This window comes from Capricornis sumatraensis, chromosome 15 (genome assembly GCF_032405125.1).
Source record: "Capricornis sumatraensis isolate serow.1 chromosome 15, serow.2, whole genome shotgun sequence".
Lineage (NCBI taxonomy): Eukaryota > Metazoa > Chordata > Mammalia > Artiodactyla > Bovidae > Capricornis > Capricornis sumatraensis.
Window position 1 is genome coordinate 55,577,489 of NC_091083.1, and position 24,517 is coordinate 55,602,005.

The window sequence follows — 24,517 nt, forward strand, 5'->3', positions numbered from 1 at the left end:
ACGTCCGATTCTTTGTAACTCTGTAGACTGTAGCCTGCAGGGCTCCTCTGTCCATGGAATTCTCCAGGAAAGAATATTGGAGTGCGTAGCCATTTTCTTCTCCAGGGATCTTCCCAACCCAAGGATGGAACCCAAGTCTCTCACATTGAGGGCAGATTCTTCACCATCTGAGCCACCAGAGAAGCCCCATACATCAGCATACCTGTCTGGTTTTGATATATCAGTATATCTGATATCTGATATATCAAAACCAGACAAAAAGTTATAAGAAAATTAGAAAATTGCCAGTGGCTTTTTTCATAGGACTAGAGCAAAAAATCTCAAAATTTGTATGGAGATACAAAAGATCCTGAATTCCCAAAGCAATTTTGAGAAAGAAAAACAGACTTGGAGGAATCAGGCTCCCTGACTTCAGGCTAATAAAAAGTTACAGTCATCAAATCAGTATGGTACTTGAACAAAAATAGAACAATAGATCAATGAAACAGGATAGAAAACCCAAAAATAAACCCATACACCTATGGTCAATTCATCTATGATGAAGAAGGCAAGACTACACAATGTTGGAGACAGTCTCTTCAACAAATGATGCTGGGAAAACTGGGCAGCTATATGCTAAAAAATGAAATTAGATCATTCTTTAACTCCATACACAAAAATAAGCTCAAAATGGATTAAAGACCTAAATGCGAGACTGGATACTATAAAACTCCTAGAGGAAAACGAAGGCAGAACAGTCTCTGACATAAATTGCTGCGATATGTTTTTCAAACTGTCTCCCAGCATAATGAAAATAAGAACAAAAATAAGCAAATGGGACCTACTTAAACTCAAAAGCTTTTGCACAGAAAAGGAAACAATAAACAAAATGAAAAGACAAGCCACAATTTGGGAAAAAATATTTGTAAATGATGTGACAGATAAGGGATTAGTCTCTAAAATTTAAAAATAGCTCAAGATGCTTAACAAAATCAAAACAAACAACCCACTCGGAAAATGGGCTGCTGCTGATGCTGCTAAGTTGCTTCAGTCGTGTCCGACTCTGTGCGACCCCATAGATGGCAGCCCACCAGGCTCCCCTGTCCCTGGGATTCTCCAGGCAAGAACACTGGAGTGGGTTGCCATTTCCTTCTCCAATGCATGAAAGTGAAAAGTGAAAGTGAAGTCGTTCAGTTGTGTCTGACTCTTAGTGACCCCATGGACTGTAGCCCACCAGGCTCCTCCATCCATGGGATTTTCCAGGCAAGAGCACTGGAGTGGAGTGCCATTGCCTTCTCTGCAAAAAATAGGCAGAAGACATAAATATACATTTCTCCAAAGAAGACATACAGATGGTCAAAAGGCACATGAAAAGATGTTTCCTATCACTAATTATTAGGAAAATGCAAGTCAAAACTATTGATACAATGAGATGTCACCTCATACTAGCCAGAATGGTTATCGTCAAAAAATCCACAAACATAAATTCTGGGGAGGGTGTGGAGAGAAGGGAGCCTCCTATACTGTTGGTGGGAATGTAAATTGGTACAGCCACTATGGAGAACAGTATGGGAGTTCATTAAAACACTAAAAACAGAGCTACCACATGACCCTGCAATCCCACTCCTGGGTATATATCCAGAGAAAAACAAGATACATATTGGATACATGCACCCCAGTGTTCACCGAAGCACTGTTTCCAATAGCCAAGACATGGATGCAGCCTGAATGTCTATAGACAGAGGAACGGATAAAGAAGATGTGGTATGTATATACAACGGAATATTACTCGGCTATTAAAAAGACAAGAAATAATGCCATTTGCAGCAACATAGTGTCATATGAGTGAAGTATGACAGAGAAGGAGAAATATCATATGCTGTCATTTATATGTGGACTCTAAAAAGAAATATCACAATTGAGTCTATTTACAGAACAGAAGCAGACTCACAGACTTAAAGAACAAACTTGTGGTTGCTGGGAGGAGCGGGGCAAAGATCAGGGGAAGGGATACTTAGGGAGTTTGGGATGGACATGTGCATACTGGTATATTCAAAACGGATAACCAAAAAGGAACTACTGTATAGCACATGGAACAATGTTACGTGGCAGCCTGGATGGGAGAGGAGTTTGGGGAAGGATGGATACTTGTATATGAATGGCTGAGTCCCTTTGCTATTCACCTGAAACTATCACAACATTGTTTGCTAATTGGCTATACCCCAATATAAAATTTTAAAAGTTTTTAAAGAGAAAAAAAAACAAAAAAGAAAATCAGAGACAACTATTCATCATGAACATGCGAAGACTCTAAACAAAATTTTATTAAATCAAATCCAGCAATATATTAAGAAGATAATACACCATGACTAAGTGAGGCTCATCTTGTAAATGCAGGGTCGGTTTAACATCAGAAAAAAAACTGATGTAATTCATCATATTAAACTAAAAAAACAAACAAGATCATCTTAATAGATGTGGAGAGAGCCCCTGACAAAAGTCTAATATTGATTTCTGATTAAAAAAACAAACCTCTCAATAATGAAAGATAGTAGAGAACTTCTTCAATCTGACAAAGGCATCTACGAAAATCCTACAGCTATACACACACACATACAGACAAAACATACTTAAGGGTGAAAGACAGTACTTTTCACCTCAAGATCAGGAGCAAGCTAAATATCCATCTTTTCCACGGCTACTATCAACACTGTACTGGAAGTTCTAAGCAGTACAATCAGGCAAGAAAGATAAATAAAAGACATCCAGATTGGAAATAAATAAATAAAAGTGTCTTTATTTGCAGATGACATGTTGTCTATAAAGATAATCTGTTGGATTCTTTAAAAAGGTACTAGAACTAATAAGCGAGTTTAGTTAGGCTGCAGACTACAGAATCAGTTACATAAAAATTCATATTTATGTGTACCATAAATAAACCATTGGAAATTGAAATGTAAAACATTTACAATAGCATCAAAATAAACAAATAATAAGGGATAAATCTGAACAAGCAATGTGAAAGATCTGTACTCTAAAGATTATAAAACATTGATGAGAGAGATTGAGGAAAATGTTCATGGGTTGGAAGACTCAATATTGTTAAGACGCCATTTTCTCCAAATTGGTTTTTTTAGATTCAAAGTAGTACCAATCAATAGCTCAATGGGATTTTTTTTTTGTAGAAATTAACAAGTTGATGCCCAAATTCATATGGAAATGCAAAGGAAAAAGTTGCAATGAAGAAACAAAGTTGGAGGACTTATATTACCTTATTTCAAGAATTATTATAAAGTAACAGTAAGCAAAACAGCATAGTATTAGCATAAAAGCTAGAGTAAGGAATCGATGGAACAGAATAGAGTCCAGAAATAACCCCACATATAAATAAACAATTGATTTTTTTTTACAAAGTTTAAAAGAAATAGTACTGGAACAAGTGAATATATATATAGAGAGAGTAAAACAACAAAATGTCTTGATTCTATACCTCTCATATCTACAAAAATTAACTCAAAGTGGATCCTACACCTAAACAAAAAACCCAAAGCTACAAAACTTATAGAAGAAGAGGGAACTTTTCTGTGACCTAGCTGAAGATTTTTAGCTATGACAACAAAAACACAATACACAGAGGAAAAAATGTATAAATTGGACCTTATCAAAATTAAAAACTTGTGTTCTTCAAAAGCACTGTTAAGAGGGCTTCCCTGGTGGCTCACCGGTAAAGAATCCATCTGCCAGTGCAGGAGACATGGGTTCAACCCCTGATCCAGGAAGATCCCACGTGCCATGGAGCAACTAAGCTAGTGCGCCACAACTGCTGAGCCTGTGCTCCAGAGCCCCAGAACCTCAACTACTGAGTCCACGTGCCACAGCTACTGAAGACCGCACCCCCTGGAGCCCGTGCTCTGCAGCAAGAGAGGCCCCTGCAATAAGAAGCCTGCCCACCCCCACTAGAGAGGAACCCCTGCTTGCTGCAACTACAGAAAAACCTGGGCAGTAACAAAGGCCCAGCACAGCCCAAAATTAATTCATTAATTAATTTAAAAAGAATCTGATGAGAATGAAAAGGCTAGTTATGGATGGGGAAATTTTTTTAAATTAACTTATCTTGGGCTGCACTGAGTTTTCATTGCTGCATATGGGCTTTCTCTGGTTGTGGCCAGCAGGGCCTACTCTCTAGATGCAGTATGTGGGCTTCTTACTGTGGTGGCTTCTTGTTGCAGATGCACCGGCTTCATTAGTTGCGGCACACAGGCTCAGTAGCTGTGGTGCATGGGCTGAGATGCCCTGCAGCATGTGGAATCGTCCCAGACCAAGGATCGAACTCATGTTCCCTGCATGGGCAGGAGGATTCTTAACCACTGGACCACCGGGGAAGTCTGGGAAGAATTTTTTTGTAAAATATTTATCTAATTTTTTCCACAGTATATAAAGAACTCCCACTCAGTAATTAAAAAATAACCCAAATACTTGACCAGAAAAAAAAAAAATATGAATGGCAAATAAGCACATGGAAAGATGTTCAACATCGTTAGTCATTAGGGATATGCAAATTAAAACCATAATGAGATATGACTATACATCTATTAGAATGGGTAACATTAGAAAGAGAGATCATTCCTGTGCTGATGAGAATGTAAAGGAATTAAACTCTCATACACTGCTGCTGGGAAACATAAAGTGGTACCACTGCTTTGGAAAACATAGGCAACTACTTATGACGAATGATCAGCATCTAGGATCGATAGCATCTATAAAGAACTGTTAAAATCAATCAATTCCTGGTGATTTCAGTGTCAAGGTAAATACATAACTCTTCCAATACATTCTTCTCTCTATTCCTTTTGTATCTCTCCTCCACTGGCCTTGCCTCTACACTCCCCTGGCCACACATTACCAATAAACACACTTTCCAAATAATCCTACCTACAGGCAACCCATTCCTTAACCACCGGCTCTACCCACTTCTAGTACCTTAACTCCAATAATTCTTTCGTCCCATCCTCCACTCATCATCCTTTCTATTCACTCTCCCATACTCCTCTCCTTTGTGAGCTTAAATTCCTTGCTCTATTTTTGTAAATACCCTTTTCTTACACTTTTTACTCTCTTGCCCTCTCCTTTCATTGTATTCACATAGCAAACTTCTAACTCTGGCTATATGCAACCACTCACCTGTTCTGCACATGCACTCTTGTGGCTCAGCAGGGCTGGGGGAAATTGCTCACTTAATTTATGACCACAGGACTTCCCTAGTGGTGCAGTGGATAGGAATCCAGCTGCCAGTGCAGGAGACACGGGTTCAATCCCTGGTCTGGGGCGATTCCACATGCAAGGAAGCAACTAAACCTGGGCGCCGCAACTACTGAGCCTGTGTGCCACAACTGCTGAAGCCCGCATGCTCTAGAGCCAGCAAGTCACAGCTACTGAGCCCGCACGCAGCAACTACCAAAGCCTGTGTTCTACAAGAGAAGCCACTGCAATGAGAAGCCTGTGCACGAGAGAGTAGACCCTGCTCTCCACAACTAGAGAAAGCCTGTATGCAGCAACAAAGACCCAGTGCAACCAAAAATAAATATAAATGAACAAATAAAAAAATTCCTGACCATAGGGAATTCCCTGGTGATCCAGTAGTTAGGACTCGGTGTGCTGGCTGGGGAACTAAGATCCCACAAGCTGTGTGGTGAGGCCCAAAGTGAATAAATTTTTTAAGTAAATAAATAAGTAAATTTATGAACATATCTCAGGTGGGCCCTTAGTGCCACTTGGCAGTCACAGAATATTTCCATAGTCCCCTCACTCTCCTGGACAACTATTTCATGCCCTAGTGTCTCCCTCTCCATCCTCACCTCAACTGTTGACCTTGTTTCCTATTTCACTGAGAAAACAAAGCAATCAGAAAAGGATGTCCGCAAGCTCCTATGTGGGATATATCCATTTATCCACTTCCATGCCCAGATTCTCTGTTTTCCCTGCTGTGCTCCCAGGTAAAACCAGTTCTCCACCTATGCAGGAGACACCGTGCCTTTTGCTGTCTAGAGGACATTGCTTCAGCGATTCTCCCTTCTAACTCTTGCATTATAATTTTCCATTTCCTACTGGATTTTTGTCAGTAGCATCTGAACAAGCTGTATTTTTTCTTAACCTTACACTGTGCTCCTGCCGCCACCCTATTTCTTTGATCCCTTTAGGGTGAAAGCCCAGAGCTCCTCTGGTCACTGTCCCTAGTGTCGCCTCTCATTCCCTCTTAGACATACTCCTATCAGAATTCTGCCCCTTTTGCCACCGAAATAGCTCCTGTTGAGGTCACCAATGTCCCCCACATTGCTATATCTAATGGTTAATTCTTATTCTTTTTATCATCTCCAAAAGCAGCATTTGATGAAGTTGACTACAGCCTTCTTTGGGTAAAATTTTTCTAGCTGGGCTTCTGGGACTCTACTCCCCTGATTTTCCTCCCACTTTACTGCAGCTGCTTCTCAGGCTCCTTCGCTGGTTCTTTATCTCTAGACTATAGCAACAGGCATTCTCAAAATAGCTGTATGAATATCAATTGGTATAATTGCCACTGAGGACAAATTGGCAATAACTATCAAAAGTACAAATGTACATCTCCTTCAACCCAGAAATTCTGCTTTTAGTAATATCCTTCATATACATGTGCACATGTGCTAAGTGACACATGGACAAAGTAATTCACAACATATTTTATCCCTGAAGAAGAATGAAAACAGCCAAAAGGTCCAGCAATAGACACTAAAGAAATTACAGTCCATCCATACAATGGAATATTTTGCAGTAGCAAAAAAAGAATGAGGAGACTGTTTGTGTATGCATTTTCTTGCACAGGCTAGCTCATGAAGGATACTCATGAAACTGGGGACAATGCTTGCTTATTTGGAGGGCAATGGATGAGTCAGAGGCAGAGGTGGAAGACCTTGCTGTCAACCCTTTTAAACTTGAATTTTTAGTACACTGTGAATGCTTTCTCCATTAAAAGGAGAACAAGGCAGGGTTTAGTTCCAATATGGAATGAGTTCTAGGATATTAATATATTGTTACAAATAAAAAAGGTAAGTATTAAATACAAAAGATTGTGTACAATATGCTATACATAGGGGCAGGGCAGACTTACTTTTCATTATTTACTTTTTGAATTTTGTACCTTATATATATATATTTCCTATTCAGAAAGAAAAAATGCATTTTTCACATGCATCACCTCTACAATCCTATGACTGAAACTCACCAAGTATTTCCCTATTTTTCTAACAAAGGAAATGAACAGAGAAGTTAGAGGAGGCACCAGGACTGGAGCCCACTTTCCCTGCCACTCCCTGTTAGCTCCTCCAGCTGTGGCATCCCTACCACCTCCCACCCCTGTCTTCTCTGGCTTCTTCCCTCAGGAAGCACAACCCCTAAGTCCAGCCTCAGAAAGTCTGCCACCAGGGGCTTCACTCAGGGGACCGTTTCTCTTGCTCAGAGCCACCAAAGGGTGCTGGGAGCCACTGTGCTCTGGGGCTGATCCCAGCCTGCCCTGACCTTACAAGCTGCCAGGCCCTCCTCCCCTGGCCTGTACCTGTCAATGATGACGGGGTCTGAGGGCGTCTCATTCCGGTTGCCACAGCTCTTCCGGTCACAGCATCGGCTGAGAGGGAGGGAAGGAGGAAAGAAGGAGAGGGAGATTACCGTGTGGGGTGCGTTTTTGTGTGTACACACGCGTGTGTGTGTGGCTCTAGGGTGAGGATGCTGATGTCCTATCTCTGAGTGTGGAATTCCTGGCCCAGAAGGGCTCATTCCCAGAACCCAGCCCTGGGGATAAGGTTGGCCAGGAAACCTTTGTCCCAAAGGCATGCTGCTCCTGGAAGATCCAGGAAAGGGTAGAATGCTGACCATCTACTCTCTCTGTACCCTTTTTATACATATAGAAAAGAGCTCCAATTGTAATCATGTATCACATGAATTTTCACAAAGTGAGGTCACCCATGTAACCAGACCAAAAAATACCATGTGACCAGCATCCCAGAAGCCCCATCCTGGTCACTGCCCTTCCCAAGGGTAGCCACTGTTCCAACCAGATTTTTGAACTCTAGTTTCTTTCCCATGTGTGAGGAGTTGCCTAGGATGACCTTGTCTGACTGACACCTCCTGGGGAGCCCTAGCCTAGAAATGCCAAGCTCTGGGGTAATGGGGAGGGGGAACCAAGAGCTGTGTTCCACCTTCCTCGTCCTGCCTGACCAGGGCTTTCCCTGAAGGTCACATAAGAGGCAGAAAAGTTTCCTCCTTCAGCTCTGGAGCTAATCCAGGAGGCCCAGGCCCTGCCCCCACCTCCCAGCCAGCCCTCTCCAGAGCTTTATTAGTTAAGCTTCCTAGTAGCAGCAGGAGGCCTTTCTTGCACAAACAGTCGGAGAAGCCACATAAACAGGCCAGGCTAATGGGGCCTCAAGGACCCTCTCCTCAGCCAGCACTGTGCCCAGGGACCTCACTCTTCCTTCATCACCTCCCCCTACCAGGCTTCCCTGGGGATCAGTGGGGAGGGGGTTGGGCCAGCGCCCCAGCCCTTCTCACCTGCACATGATCTCATGAGTGAGCAGCACACGGCACATTTCGGGGTTCTTGTCCTGCCCTTCGTAGATGATGGCCTGGGGAAGAAGTGCACGAGCTTGGGGGGAAGGAGGCTCCTCTCGAGGCCAGGTGAGGGGCAGGTAGGCCCTCCTTCCAGAGAAGAGTATGCCCTCCAACTCTCTCTGGGGGCCCAGGAGTGCAAAGCAGGAGCTGGGAACCTAGCTTCCCAAACCGGGACCACCATCAGAATGGGCAAGAATGGGGTGAGGTCTACAGATTCTGTCCACAGGCAGCACTTTCTGGAGCCAATTCTGCCCTGGGGCAGGGATGTCCACCGATCACCCTGACCAAGACCAGGCATATACTCCAGACTCCACTCCACGGTTCTCACAGGCATCGTCCCCCCAGGCTCCCCTGCCAGCTCCTCGGCTGCGCTCCCCATCCCTGTCATCTCCGCAGGCCAGGTCAGCGGCTTCCTCTGGGACCGTTGGATCAGCCCCCAACCCCTCAACCAGTCCCCAGCCTCTCCTTGGCCTTGAAGCAAGGAGTAAGCTTCCCAAACACACATTTGGCTTCCAACTTAAAACGTCTGGGCCTACCAGCCATCCCTCATTTGTGGGTCTCTCTCTTTGTGGACAGTCTCCAACCTCTTCCACGCTTGTTGGCCATACAATCCCACTTTGCCACTTCCCAGTCTGCCTCCCAGACCATAGTGACCACAGGCATCCTAGAAACGTACCACTTCTTCCTCTACCCTGGGATTGGGTGGAGGCTGCTGGAAGCCTGTCTGTGTGGGAAAGCCCAAGCCTCCGCCTCCAGTTCAGGGCACTGATTTTCACATCTGAGACTCAGCCCTGTTCCTTACCAGCACACAGAGTTCTGAAAAGCCTAAGGCTGCAGAGTCCATGAGGGCTGACTCAGATTTCAGTTGCCCAGCGCTCCTCTGGCTTGCCCCAAGCCTCCTCCTTTCCTCTTTTCAAATCAACAAGGTGCTGAGGGCCAGTGTTGGAAGCTCTGGGGCCCCACCCAGTGCTGGACCAAGGCACCCATCCCTGTGTTAGCTGCTAAGGGCTTTCTCTTGAGAACTGCTCTCAGCAGATAGGAGCTGCTTCCCCTGAAAATGTCTAGAAGGTTACACACTTCCCTTGGGAGTGGTCCCCAGCCAGTAACTGACCAATACAGGGGACAGAATCTTGGCCTCCTTGCCTCAAGGGGCAACAACTTGGTGCCATCCCTCCTCTAGCCTGAGGATCAGGCTGAAGCTAGACTCCAGCTGACGTCACATTCTTGCTGAGCATCCCCTGCTCTGTCTTGCTTCTCCCTGGTCCCCTCCTGAGATCTTCTCTCCTCTTCCTCAATAAACACACCTGAATCTCCATCTGGGCTGAATTTCTAGATAACAGGACCCAAGAGCAAAGTCTTCGTGAAAATGTCTTTTTCTTGTCTAGAGGACAGAAGCCACATATCCTCCCCCTGTGGACTGTGGGGAGTTAGACTGGTGAGGATGAAGCGCACGGGGGATGTGGAAGCAGGGACAAGGATGCTTGTTCCGATCTCAGGGGAGATGGTGGCTGGCTCACCTGCTTGGACATGGAGTCAATGAGACGCACGTAGAGATCCTGTTCTGTCCGAAGACCTGAGGGTGGGAAGGAGGAGAGGTTTGTTATTTAGGGAGCTCCTGTGGCTTCTGATGACTAAACATGCTCCACACCCTTCCCAGCTGGAGCCAGGCCCCCTCCACCCTGACGGAGGGGTACTATGTGTCACATGGTGCTGTGGTACCCCATGGGTGGTGGGCTTTACTCACCGTTGTTATATACCAGCCGGAGTCGGTAATGGATTCCGTTGTTTGTCTTTTCAGCCCCAGGCTCCTGCAGGGACAAGATAGGGAGGATGCTCAGTGCTCCCAGGGATCCTCCAGCCACTCCCCTCCCCCTCCACTCCCCACCCAACCTTCCTCCCTCTCCTCTCCCATCCGTTCACCACCCGCTTCTCCACTCCTCCATGGCCTATCCGTCATCTGTTCCAATGGGAAGGGGTTCCCTGAAAACCCCCCACCCGCACCTCCCCACCCTCTTCCTTCCCGGTGAGCCCACAAGCCTCTCACTCGGTCCTTCTCCACAAAGTCGATGAAGGCTGTGCGCTCCACCTCCACCGGCTGCCCCTGCCGGTCATACATGGCCAGCACGAAGTGGAAGAAGTTGGATTTCCTGAGGTTGGAAGGGGGCTGCTTCTCAAAGTGCGCTCGTGCCAGGCCCACACCACTGTGGGGAGGAAAGCTGCTGGAAACCACCGGAAGTGAGTGCCCTTCGGAAAGACACCTATCACCTCTGACCAGGACTCGGCTCCGACAGTCAAGAGTTAACTGGATGGGCCCATGCCACCCTTGCCAGGGCCATCTCAGTTTCAGACAGAGGCCTCCCACTGTTGAGATCACCGAACCTGCTCCCGCGGGGATAAGTGGCACATTGGGGGGTATCCCTGGCAGACTCCTTCCTAGACTTTTCTCTGGGCCCTACATTTTGGAAGCTGGTCCCTAAAACCAAATGAACACATGTTACTGACCTGAGAAACACATCTTACTGACCTGAGGCTCCTGTGACTGCCCTTTAGGGCCTCAAGAGGCAGCTGGGTGGTTTGGGAATGAATATCTCACTGTACCCCAGTTCACAGCTGTGTGCATGAGCCTATGGCATTGCCTGGGAGATGATGAAGCCCGTCAGATACTCAGAGGCACTGAACTGGCTCAGGGCACTAGACTGCCCAGCCTGGACTCTGGGCTACGGCTGAAGGTGGAAGAGTCCTCCTCAGGTGTAGGGGGACCTGCCTCCACACTTTAAGAAGGATACCACTGGCTCCCTTGGGCAGAAGCATCTTGTGGTCTGGTCTTGCTTTCTGCTGGCTTATCAGAAACCAGCCCCAGAAAGAAAGCCATGGTTAGACACAAGTAGGAGAACCAAGGCCCTATTTACCAAATATTTCCTGAGCCCCAGTGACGTATTAAGCTCTGGTCACATGGCACCATGTGGGGCCAGACCGAAACACCTGGAAGGGGAGAGAAGACAGATACAGAGAGCTTACTTAACAGGAGGCAGAGTGGTGAGTATCCCCAAGAGATGTTCCTACATAAAAAACAATAAAAGTAAAGGAAGAAAAATTGAATTCTGTGTGAGATGAAGGGAAGACTTCACAGAGACGGTTGCTTTCCCTCTGGTCTTTGAGGAACGAGTAGGAGCTTGACCAGGGCAGGAGGCCAAAGGGCAGAACTAATAGCATAAGCAATGGCTGTAGGTGTGAGTGTCACTGGACCACAGCTTTCAAAGTGGGAAGCGAGGAGAGAAAAGGTTTGTATTGGAAGTGCCAGACTATGCAGGCACACAAAAACCAGGCCATATGGAGTTTAGACTTTCTTCTCTGGGTCAAGGTCTTCCAAAATGTTTTCTTTAGCTCTCTCATGGCTCCAGATCTTCGTTCAACAAAGCAGTGCTATAGCCACAACTGCTGGGAGATGCGGCTTCATGCAATACTCGTGAGTGTGTGTGTCGGGGTGGGGGCGTTCTTGGGGCACCCTCCAGGAAGGGACTCTCTTTGACTCGCTCAGGCCAGTGCTCCCCATGTGTGGCAACCAGCCTCCAGGGTGGTTCCCATGACCCCTGCCTCCTGGAGCTCAGGTCCTTGCACAGTCCCTCCTTCACACTGTCAGGATTGGTCTCTACGGCCTATAGAATCTGGCACAAATGATAGCGGATGATTTCCAAGGTTAGGTCATACAAAATACATGGCTCCTGCCCTAAACAATCAGTGACTTAGGCAAAGCTGGCTGTCGTGTTGTGAGGATACTCAAGCAGTCCTGCAGAAGGTCCACATGGAGAAGAACAGAACCCTCCTGCCAACAGCCGGCACTAACTGATCAGCTGGGTGAGATCCACCAGCCCTAGGCAAGCCTTCAGATGACTGAAGCCTCATAAGAAACCCTGAGACAGAACTACCCAGCTACACTGCTCCCTGGTTTCTCACTTTAAGAAATTGTGTGAGATAATGAATGTTGTTTTATGTCACTGAGTTTGGGAATAATTTTTTTTTTTAACGTGGCAATAGACTACCCACATACCATGCTTACTTGACTACGGAGCATTTTAGTGGAGGCGTGTGGTTTGGGAAACATGACTAAAGGCCTCCAAGAGGTTCTGAAATCAGGCAGGGGTATGCAGGCAGGGAGTGCCCAGGGTGTTGAAAGTGAGAGGCCACTGCAGGGATGCAGAGGTGAGGATGGTGGAACTGCTTTGACAGCCATTTAGACCAGAGTCCATCCTGGACATGCCACTGTGATGACCTCTGCCATACTCAACGATGCTTAATATTTTTCTTCATATAATTGTAAATCAACTTATTATTACTTGGCTTCATGCAAAGCTATAATATCTGAAATGTCATGGGCTTGAGAAGCTTGTTGTATTTTTACTTATATAGATTACAGTAAATACATAACCAATAGAACGAAAATTGTTCCTCCTCCTGAAAGCCTGCTTGGGAGCCCCAGTGGTCCAGACTTTCCCATGTTTGGGAAACATGACTACAGGCCACCAGGAGGCTCTGAAGTCAGGCAGGGCTTAGAAGATTCTGAAGGCAGGGAAGGCCCAGTGTACTGAAGTGAGAGGCTGATCAAGATGAGGAGGGGGCCACCAATACCTTCTCTTTCCCACCAAAAGTTATTTCTACATGTTCCTTCCTCCAGGATCATTCTCCTCCCTCCTTCAGTGTCCCTCCCTTCTCCTCTGCCTCAGGCTTACTGTCCTTTCATGTCCAGGCCTTGACTATCCTGCTTTCCACTTGCCAGGAGGCAGAGAAGCCTGAAGAACTTCGATCGCAGCAGGTCCCTGATTACTGTTAATGAATATACTAAAGGTGGAAGCAACCCCGACTCCTTCCTCTGCCCCCCCTCCCACCCAGGACCAGCTTCAAGAGAGGTTCCAGGACCACCTAGGGGGACATAAGGCCAGAAGGGGGTGGACTGTGAAGCCATCCCAGATCACTCTACCTTTTATTCCATCATCTGGCCCAGAAAAGGTGCTGGAAGGCTCTCAGACAGTAGGGAGAGTGGGTAGAGAAAGAAAGAGGCCTTACCAGAGCAGGGATGGAGGCTGAGCAAGAACACAGTCCCATGTCTACACAACATACCCTTATCTACACAGCTACTCCTGCACTTCCCAGGCCAAGAGTCAATCATTGCTGCTGAGCCTACTCTCCCATCCATCCCTCTTGGCAAATACCAGTCAGTCCTGGGTCCTGGCTGCCTGCTGGCTCCTGCCAGGCTCCTAAGGACCAGAGCTGGGAAGTCTGCCCTAAGCCCCAAGCCAAGCTTCCTTCACAGGGCCTGCCCTCTCAGCAGGAGGGGATTCCCAGGGAGAGAGGTTGCGGGGGACACTTCCCAAGAGGGAAGGTAGCAGGTACCCCTGCCTGGGGTCTGTGAACCAGTATCCATCGAGGGGCTGCACCGACCCACCCCACTGTGGGATCAGGCTCAATCCCACTTCCCTTGAGGTAGCCCAGCATCACCCTCCATGCTCCACCTCAATTAGTGGAGGCACTAAGGCACACACACAGTCACACACATCCAGGTAAAGCAATGGGACAAGGTGGATAGCTTACAGTTCTGGGACAGGGATCACTATCAAGAATGACAGCAGAAAAATATGAGTAACAGACTGACCCAGCAGACCAAGAGAGGACGGCAGAACGGGCAAGACGCCAGCTTACACGCCCAGGACTGCTCCTGGTCTGCAACTGTCTCCAGTTTACTCTGTTCATACCCCTGCAGGACAAGTTAGAAGACCAAGGTGAAATAGAAAGGGCTTTGGTTTAAAGAAATCTTTGTGGGACTTTCCCGGTGTTCCAGTGGTAAAGCATCTGCCTGTCAATGCAGGGAACATGGGTTCAACCCTTGGTCCAGGAAGACCCCACATGCTACGGAGCAACTCAGCCTGTGCGTCACCACTACTGAGCCCACGTGCTGCAACTATGGAAGTCCGCGCACTCTAGAGTCTGTGCTCCGCAACAAGAGAAGCCTGAGCACTGCAACTAGAGAGGAGTCCCTGCTTGTCGCAAATAGAGAAAGCCCATGAGCAGCAACAAAGATACAGAGCAGGCAAAAAAAAAAAACAAATAAATAAAATTTTTTTAAAAAAGGAAGGAAGCCTATGTGTCATGCCTTAAAAAACAAACAAACAAACAGAAATATCCTCACATTTCCTATGAACACAGAAAATGACATGAGGATTAGCACAGCGGCTAAGTGCAGGATGCAGGTCAGTCTGGACTGTGCCTTCCTTCTCCTGGCTCCCCCAGGCAGCTGCACTGCCTCCCTGCCCATGCAGCAGATGACCAATCAGCATCCTTGAGCAGAGCTGCAAGCCCCAAAGGAAGACGGAGGGAGGGGGAGACTGCTGTTCTTCTCCCCTTGGGAGGAGCTGATGCTTTTGTAACGAGGAAACAAACCAAGATTAAAGAACGGAAAGAAAGAAATATGCTCAAATAACTCAGATGATAGACCCAGGCCATGGAGAGGCCTGAGAGGCCTGCTGGGGCACCCTGGCAGCAGACGTGTGCTCCCACACTGGCTTAGAGGCAGGGATGTGAATGAAGGCCAAGGTCTCTGATTCTGTGGTCTCCAAAGTGGGACTGCCCAAGGCCCTCACTGGAGTGTGGGGAGAAACTGCAAGGGTGTCTGTTGATAGGAATCGGTTCTCTAGAAGAAAGAAGTGAGGCAGGAGAGCCTGGGAGGTCTGGAGAGGCAAGTGTTTTATTTGGGCTTCCCTAGTGGCTCAGATGGTGAAGCGTCTGTCTACAATGCAGGAGACCCGGGTTCAATCCCTGGGTTGGGAAGATCCCCTGGAGAAGGAAATGGCAGCCCACTCCAGTATTCTTGCCTGGAAAATCCCATGGACCACGGAGCCTGGTAGGTTACCGTCCACTTTCACTTTCCAGAAGCAGAACCTGAGACAAGGACTCCAATGCAAATACTTTTTGCGGAAACCCTGGTGGGGGTGGGGAGTGACCAGAGGAAAGGCAGTCCTATCGGGTGCCTCACCCGGGAGGTACCACTGTGGGCAGCTGCAGCTCAGCCCCCAGGGAGCCCTGGAAACAAGCCTAGAACTTGTGCTTCAGCTATCCCGTCAGAGGGCTGGGCATGGAAGTTGAGGTCTTTATCCACCAATGCCATCAGCCACCGGCTGAGGGCCTCTGGGGTGTCATTTCCCAGTGGGATTGGCCTGGCGTGCAGGTGGGGAGAGCAGACTCTGGTGGTCTAAGAAAGTCTTAGGAGGCAAATGCTGGCGGAGGAAGCAGACCCTTTCCTAAGGGTCCTCAGGGGACATGGGTGGGGTAGCAACTCCCAGCCACCCAGGGGCCTGCGGTGTGACGGAAGCCAGCAGAGCTCCACCTGAGTGCAGCCTGGCAGATGCCTCACCTGGTCTGCGTGCTGCTGGAGCCTATAATTCAGAAACATCTCATTCACTTAGCATGATTAGTGTACAAAGCATGCTATATGTGCGCCTTTTCTGGATAAATGTGGCTGAGTGTTGAAAACAGCCACATGAACCACTTTTGTAGGATTCCAAAATGATTTACACATCTCCTTGCTTTCTTAAGGGCTTCCCTTGTGGCTCAGCTGGTAAAGAAGCTGCCTGCAGTGCAGGAGACCTGGGTTCAATCCCTGGGTTGGAAAGATACCCTGGAGAAGGGAAAGGCTACCCACTCCTATATTCTGGCCTAGAGAATTCCATGGACTATATAGTCCATGGGGTCACAAAGAGTTGAATATGACCGAGTGACTTTCACTTGCTTTCTTAAAAAGATTATTTTCAACCAAATGTTCAAAACACTTTCCTATCAACCCTAGAATGTGCTGAGGTGGTGAGTTCTTTGCTCCTGTACTAAAGAGCTGGGATATGGGAGGAGAAAGGGCTCATTTTCATACATCCACCAGGACCAACTCATCCCCTTCCTATCTTCTGTTCTGAAATAGCCCCCAAATTAAAGGAGGCTGTGACAGAAAAGTTCGGGTAACAGAGCTATTTTTTGGCTAGAGGACATCCAAGCATGGGCGTGTGTGGGCTTCCTTAGTACTTCCTTGGGAATCCAGGTTAAAGGTGACACCAAGAGCAACCTGATCTTTCCAGCCTGAGTCACTCAGGTAACCCGTGTTTCGGAGTACAGGGGGATGCAAACCTGGGGGCTGCAGGGTCGTCTGGCTGCTATTGCTTGGGGTCCCTCGAGATGCTCCTTTTCGAGGCAGAACAGGATGCCCCAGGGCCCTTCTCATACCAGCTGGACCTTGCCAAAGCTGTCTAAGGACAGATGCTACTTCCTTCACAGTCAGTCTCTGCTCTCAACTCAGAAGGCAGTTCACATGCCTTTACAGCCTTGATTACATGCTAATTATTCAGTTCAGTTGCTCAGTCATGTCCAACTCTTTGTGACCCCATGAACTGCAACAAGCCAGGCCTCCCTGTCCATCACTAACTCCTGGAACTTGCTCAAACTCATGTCCATTGAGTCAGTGATGCCATCCAACCATTTCATCCTCTGTCATCTCCTCCTGCCCTCAATCTTTCCCAGCATCAGGGTCTTTTCCAATGAGTCAGTTCTTCACATCAGGTGGCCAAATTATTGTAGTTTCAGCTTCAGCACCAGTCCTTCCAATGAATATTCAGGGTTGATTTTGTTTAGGATTGACTGTTTTGATCTCCTTGCAGTCCAAGGGACTCTCAAGAGTCTTCTCCAACACCACAGTTCAAAAGCATCAATTCTTCCACACTCAGCCTTCTTTGTAGTCCAACTCTCACATCTGTACATGACTACTGGAAAAACCATAGTTTTGACTAGATGGACCTTTGTTGGCAAAGTAATGTCTGCTTTTTAATATGCTGTCTAGGTTGGTCATAGCTTTTCTTCCAAGGACCAAGGGTCTCTTAATTTCACAGTTGCAATAACCATCTGCAGTGATTTGGGAGCCCAAGAAAATAAAGTCTGTCACTGTTTCCATTGTTTCCCCATCTATTTACCATTAAGTGATGGGACCAGATGCCATGATCTTTGGTTTTTGAATGTTGAGTTTTAAGCCAGCTTTTTATTAGCAGGAGCATTTTAAAACAAACATCCCAAATCCCACAGACAGTGGCTGAGAATGAAGCTTTGGCCCTCCCCGAGAGGCACCCTCAGGCCTTCCGTCTCCCCACCTACCCATCCTCTACCAAATCCTAACTCTTGGCTGCCTTGGCAGCCCAAAGTTCTGAGCAGTGCCTTGGCTTGGGCCTGATCCATCTTGGAATCTGGGATGCTGGGTGATGGAGAGAAGTCCTGAGGTCCTTAGCAGGGAGGGGAGGCTCCTTTTTAATCCCCCTCCACCCAAGAGGTGGAAGGAGTAAAACTGTATATCTCCTGCATCTCATCCTTTGTCTCAGCTTCCCTAAGGTCTCTGCTATATCCAGCTCTTCTTTCCCCCATCTTAGCATGATTACATAATTCTCCCTTTCCTCTCCTCTGCAGCTTCTCTTCCTCCAAGCATTCCACAGGCCCCAGCTCTCCCTGCAGGCATCCCTTGGGTCCCTGGGACTGCTGATAATCATCAGGCTGGGCCTGGCATTTCTGGTCTCAGCCAAGATCTATTGGCCTAGCCCTGCCCAGAGCCTAGGACAGTACAGGCAGGAGGAGGACCTGGTGCCTAGAGGCAGCTGCCCAGGACCTGTGTCTAGAAGGGCCAAGTGGAGATGCTTTGGGGCTGCTTCATATCCCCTACTCCCACTATCCCAGAGGGCCTCTGTTTACCTGCCCCAGGAAATTCTCTCAGCCCCAAGGCCCCTGGATTGGGGTAGGAGGGTTGGGAACAAAACTCACTAGCTAGCTCTCCCATGCTTCCTCTTGCTCTTGCTTCTACCTAAAGACAGTCCACCCTGCTTCTCTCTGCCCACCCCCTCGCCACCCACCCACAGGCCTGCCTGCCAGGTCCCAGGCTGAGGAATGGCTATTAATTATTAAAGCAAACAAAAGCATTTCCTAGCAGGGAGGCTAGCCTGCAGCTACTTACAGGAAAGGCAGCCCCAGCTGGCTTCCCTTTCAGGGCGCTGCTAGTGTTCAGGGACCAGCTCACGGGGGAGGGCTAGCCTTGGTCCTCCAGGAGTCTACCCAGGCTGGGAGTCACATCAGGAGAGAACTGAATTGCTTCTGTGCTGAGCACCCCAGCAAGAGCTTGTGGGTCTGCAGAGGAGTCCAGAGAAGGTGGGCTAGGGCTGGGGTATGAGTCTCTGAGATAAAGTCCTGTTGGACCAGGGGAGGGAGGGTCATGGCAATGGCCAGGGATTCTTGGACAGAGTTCCTCACTGGGAAGACCCTGCCAGCCCAAGGCTCCAGCCTTCCCTATCACCTCCAGGGTACCTCTCTTTCACCCAGAACTTTCCTTCCTGTTGGCAGATCTTCCCTCACTGATCTTAGCAGGCTCTGGGCCTTCTCCTCCTTCTGAAAAACTTTGATGCTGCAAAGCTGGGCAGCAGTAGCTGTTCCAGTGCCTGGTTCCTGCAATCAGGTGGACCACCAATGTGAACAGGGGAGTCCAACCAAAACAGACTTGGTAACCTTGTAACACACACTCCTGCTTCCTTCAGCAGATACTCATTACCCACCTAACTGCTCAATCCTGGTGTCCAGGACCACCATCCAGGCCCTAAAGGAAGGTGTAGGCTGGCTGGGCAAGGAAGTCCAGGACAGCAGGGCACAGCTGACTCTGGCCTGTGACAAGCATCCTTAGACAGTACTTAGAACTACTCCCCTTGGCTGAGTGAGAAGGCACAGAGAGAAAAGGTGCTAGGGGGAGGGTCCTAGAGGTTGTAAAATTTTATCCAGTGTGTGAATGGGTCCTGGGAGCAAAGGAACTGTTTCAGGAGACATTGTTGAATGCTGAGTGTCACACAGAGGCTGAGAGGAAGCTTGGGATCAGACTGTGACGTGCCCTGAATGCTGAATGTCTGGGAGGCATTGGGGAGGCGGGGGGCGGTCACTGAAGTTTTTAACTGGGGAGGGACACGATCAGAGAAAAGTTCTTTGGAAATTTTCTTTGGCCCCCTTTGTGGCAGATGCTTTGGGGGGTGTGGTGAGAGGCTGGGGCCGTGGACTAGCAGGCTGAAGTGTTACACTGGGGTAGGTTAACTTCAAGCCAGGGAGGAAAGTCTTGGAGGGCACGTCTTTGTGTTGTGTATGGGTCATGGTTAAGAGCTGGCCATGGGCACTGCGATTAGGAATAGGATATGGAGGGACCATCCAGAAGCCCTGACAAACAGGCGGCTGTGGAGTGAAGGCATAGAACACATCAAAGGCAGCTGTCAGACCTCAGGCAGCCTTGCAGGGAATGATCCAGGGCAAGTTCTTCTGAGACAGAGGGAGCAGAGCCTGTGGAGGTGGAAGAAGGTCAGGGCAGGGAAAGGAATTCCTGTCATTGTGGTTTTAGGATGAAAAGACACGAACAGAGGAATGATGAAGGATCAAGAGCCAACTGGTGAGATGATGGCACCTCAGGAAGGGTAAGAAAGGAGTATCCCCCTCACCTGCTCCCCTTGATGCCCAGAGGCAACCGAAGGTGTGGGGACTCCCAATCTGTGTTCTGAGACAAAGAAGTCTCTGGACTTAGAGATAAGCAGTCAGGACTGAAGAAATGCCTCTCTTCAAATTGGGGATGGGAAGGTGGGCATTCTTAGTCCTGGGGATGTGGCCCTGAGGACTCAGACTGGACACATTCCCCTTACTCAAGACCTCTTCCCTATGTGCACACAACACTGCTAATGCTCCATCTTGTGGGAGGAGTCTCATCTCCACACTTCCTGAACCTGCACAGGATACAAGGGCTTCCTCCTCATTAAACCTGCTGGCAGGGTCAGAGGGGAAGGTCAGAGACAAATAGGAACCATAAACCCCGAGGCCCTAATGGAACCCTCCATCCACTCCTACAAGGAGCTCTCACCACACAGCCAGTGATGGAGAAAAAGACAAAGAAACTGACCACCTCAAATTAAACGAGCGCTTTCCTCATAGCTCAGTTGGTAAAGAATCTGCCTGCAATGCAGATGAGACCTGGGTTCAATTCCTGGGTCAGGAAGATTGCCTGGAGAAGGAAACGGCAACCTACTCCAGTATTCTTGCCAGGAGAATCCCATGGACAGAAGAGCCTGGCAGGCTAACAGTCCATGGGGTCACAAGAGTTGGACATGACTTAGTGACTAAACCACCACAAGTTAAATGAAAAACCAGAACCAACAGAAAAACAAGCAGGATACAGAACTGTGTGTATAACACAAGAAAAAAAAAATGTCAATGGGAAGGAAATACATTACAATATTGACAGTTTGTTGTATTAGAGAGGTGAGGTTTGTTTTCTATTTTCATTTTTTTCCTTGGAATATAGTTATATCATGAGCGAAAGTATGGAAATTGATTCAAAGACAAGATCTTTTCTCTTCCTGAAGAGGTGAGCTCGGGAGAGAAGCCCCGGTGCTCCCTTTGGACAGTCATGAACGGACAGGAGTGCAGGAACACCATTCAGTTTGAACATGAAACAAAGTGTGTGTCTGTTAAGAAGTTAGGTTGGGGTTGGTGGTGAGGTGGTATCCCCTGAACAGGACTAGGGATGCGAATGTGTGGCTGGCGTTCAGATCTGGTCTGCCCTGAAACCTCCCAGCAGCATCCTTTCCAGCGGCCGGACAAGCAGTTGCTCAGACCTCTGGAAAGTTCAGCTCCCATGTGCCGCAGGTGTCTGCAGAGGCACCACTTCCTTAGTCCCAGCCACTGAGATCTCCAAGTAGGATGTCCAACGTCCCCTCCCCTTGTTCACAACTGGGGATACAAAAGCCCCGAGCCCAGGTGTTGGGTGAGGGGGCAGGTCCATAAACCTTTATACTTCCTTTCTAAATCCAGGAGTCCATCCCCCACCCAGGCTCCTGCGCAGACTCCTGCGGAGGAATCAGAGGAGATGGGCGTGGGCGCTGGGTTTCTAGGGACCCCTTGCCTTGGGCCGGACCTACCAGAAAAACAGCTGGCGAACCTGCCCTATCCTCAGTCCCGATCATTCCTTCAAGCCGATTGCCCACCTCATCTCTTCCCCACTCTTCAGCCTGCAGCCGCTTCGCCGGCTCCCACACACCCCCATCCTCCAACTCTGAGGGATTAGAGAAAGCAGTTAAGGTGGCTGGGTTTTGTGCCTTTCCTGGCAGAGATCCGTGGAACTGGACAAGGAGGGGCACTTAAGCCGCCTGAGAAGGAAGGGCCAGCAATTCCTTGACGACTAGTGGCTGGGGGACTGCGGGGAGCCCGGAGAATTCCTCCTCTTGAGCCACGGACCGCTGGGCACGCGAGTGATAGTCAGAAATCAGAGTCGGGACATCCAGGAGTGGAGGCAGAAGCCCCGCCCCGGCTGCCCCCTCCCCCCATCCTCTGGAAGAAGCACAGGCGCTCAGGGCAGGGTGGGCGCAAGAGCTTGCTGGGACAGTGCAGAGTTAGGGCTTCGTCCAACCCCTCGTCCCAGCAGTTCAGCAAGCTGAGCGAAGGCGGCACGGAGCCGTCCAACCGGAGCGCGCCAAGTCGCGTCCGAACGCTTACCTCTGCGCCGCGGTGCTGGCGTCCAGGATGCCCGCGCCCTGCATCCAGGAGCGCACCGAGCCCAGGCCCGCGGGCAGCAGCGGCTCCTCCTTCAGGTTTAGCCCGCCGCGGGGCAGAGCGTCCTGAGCAGGGAACATAAGGGCGCGCAGAGTCAGTGGGCGCCCTCACCGCCGAGGATCCGATCCCGCCGAGGCTGCGGGGCGTCCTAGCTCCGCGCGCCTAACGGCACCCGGCGACTGCAGGAGCGCAAGCAGCGCCCGTCCCGGCCACTCAGTGCGCGCCAGCCTCCTGGGCGCTCCCTCGGAGAAAGCGGGTCCGCGAGCGCTGTCCCCTCCCCTCCCCGGGCGCTGGGCGGGGAGATGGAGGGATTTCCCCGCGGCCTGAGCGCCAGCGGGCGGACTGCGCGCGGGGCGGGGAGGGAGGGGAGCGGAGCCGGCAGCCGGTCCGCGCAGAAGCGCGCTCTGGCGGCTGCCCAGGGCCGCGGTCGTCGGAGGGGGTGGGGGGCCCGAGGCCCCGGGAACTGCCTCAGGCGAGGCGGGGGCGCGGGGCTGCCCGCCCTTTCCCCTCGCCGCCCCCACCCCCCGCTCGCCCGCCCGCCCGCGGCGCCGGCGCGGGACGCTGATTACCATCCGGGAGGAGGATGCTGCGGACGCGGAGCTCGGCGGCGGCGGCGGCGGCGGCGGCGGCGGCGGCGGCAGGAACAGCAGCAGCCGCGCGTCCCGGGGAAAGGCAGGGGCAGCGCTGGGCCAGCAGACACCGCCGGCGCCCCGCGTGCCCCGGCGCCCCGGCCCTGCCGCAGCCCCGGGCGGCAGCACCTGGAGCAGCAGCAGTAGCAGCCCCGCCGACTCCCCCCGGGGCCCGGTTCCCGCGCTGCCCCGCCGCGGCCGCCGCCGCCCGCCGCTCCCCGGGGCCTGGCCGCGGGCCCGGGCCATCCCGCCGCCGCCGCCGCCGCCGCCGCTCCCTGGGGAGCGGGAGCCGAAGGGAGGGAGCGCGGGCGGGAGGAGGGATGGCGGGAGCAGGCGGGCCCAGGGGACTGGGGGCCGGGGGAGGCGGGGGCGGGGCGGTGCGGCCGGCCGAGGGGCGGCCAGGGACGTGACATCATCGGGGGAGGAGCGGCCGGGCCCGGGCCGCCGCGGCGGGGCGGACCCTGGCGAGTCGGTCGCCGGCACTAGGGTCTGCGGCCTGCCCGAGGCCGCGGGAAGGGACTGGAGGGACCAGCGTGGACCCGGGAGGCCCAGGCAAGGAGCGCACGGGCCTGCGCGGCGGGGGAGCCCGGCCGAAGCCGGAGGAGCTAGCGGCCCCGCGCTCAGAATCCGCCGCCGCCTCTAGGTCGCCGCTGGACTAAGCCCCGGCTTGGTCTCCGCTATCTTAGTCTCCCAAGTCCCCGCCGCACTCTCGGCGCTGATGCCCAGTTCCCGCACTTGCCGCTCAATTCGACGCCTTCCAGCTTTTACTCTTGTTCTTTTCTCTCCCGGGGCCTTCTTCCCGCCTTTCCCCTGACCTCGGTTTCACCTCAGCCTGGGTCTCAAACCTCTCTCCCTTAGGCTGGGCCCCAGACGAGCAGAACGCAGTCGCTGCACCCACCCCACTTAGTTCAGTCCGTGACTTGCCTAAAACTAAAGCGTTCTTGTTTCCAACTTCTGCCTTTCAAACACCCCTTAGGTTTTGATGAGAGTTGGATACTGAGTTAGGATTCACTTCCTCTTGCTCTCCAAGAGCCAGAGAATTTTCCCTCTTAGATTTCATACCTCTTAGTTCCCAGCCCAGAAATCAACTCACCCTTGATCCCAGAGCTGAGCCATTTCTACCCTTCTCCCCACATTTTGGCCTGGTGTGTCCTGACCAAGCTTTGAACAAGCTCAGAAAGAGTCCAGCAGCTGCTTCATTCACACACCCCTGGAATATCTCTTTTCTGCCCCAGCTGACTCCCATCCTTTTTTGGGGTGCTTCCAAATGTGCAGTTAGTGGTCCACCCCATAAGGATCCAAATGAGGTCCAGAGCCACTGCTGAGCTTCCTACCACTCCAGAGGCACACCCCGCCCCCTGCACCTCCTTTCCTGACCTCTGTCCTCTACCATCTCTCTCTCTCTATGCTCCCTCACCTGCCCGGCTGTCACTCCCACTCAGACTTCTCAAGGTCTCAGTTTTTACCCCAGGTGAGATTATCAAAGGTAGTCTCCCCTGAAGATGACTTCTAATGGCAGTCTTTTTCTTCATCTCCTTTTCTGACTCTAAATCCTTGCGCCTCCCAATGTGGTCCTTCAACCAGCAGCTTCAGCATTAGTGAGAGCTTGTAGAAATGCAGAATCCTTGCCCAGACCTGCTAAA

The 24,517-nt window shown here is 50.3% G+C and overlaps 1 protein-coding gene across 1 annotated transcript in view; it reads right to left on the bottom strand.

The window, feature by feature from the left end:
• Positions 1-23,120, bottom strand: part of EBF4 (EBF family member 4) — a 60,341-nt gene extending 37,221 nt beyond the window's left edge. Inside the window, exons 1-7 of the mRNA XM_068987733.1 lie at positions 22,815-23,120; positions 22,189-22,310; positions 10,658-10,814; positions 10,358-10,421; positions 10,131-10,186; positions 8,554-8,627; positions 7,565-7,633 (exon numbers count right to left, since the gene is read on the bottom strand). Of these exons, the coding sequence (XP_068843834.1) occupies positions 7,565-7,633; positions 8,554-8,627; positions 10,131-10,186; positions 10,358-10,421; positions 10,658-10,814; positions 22,189-22,310; positions 22,815-23,120 (848 nt within the window). The remainder of the gene's footprint in view (positions 1-7,564; positions 7,634-8,553; positions 8,628-10,130; positions 10,187-10,357; positions 10,422-10,657; positions 10,815-22,188; positions 22,311-22,814) is intronic.
• Between the last annotated feature and the right edge of the window lie 1,397 nt (positions 23,121-24,517).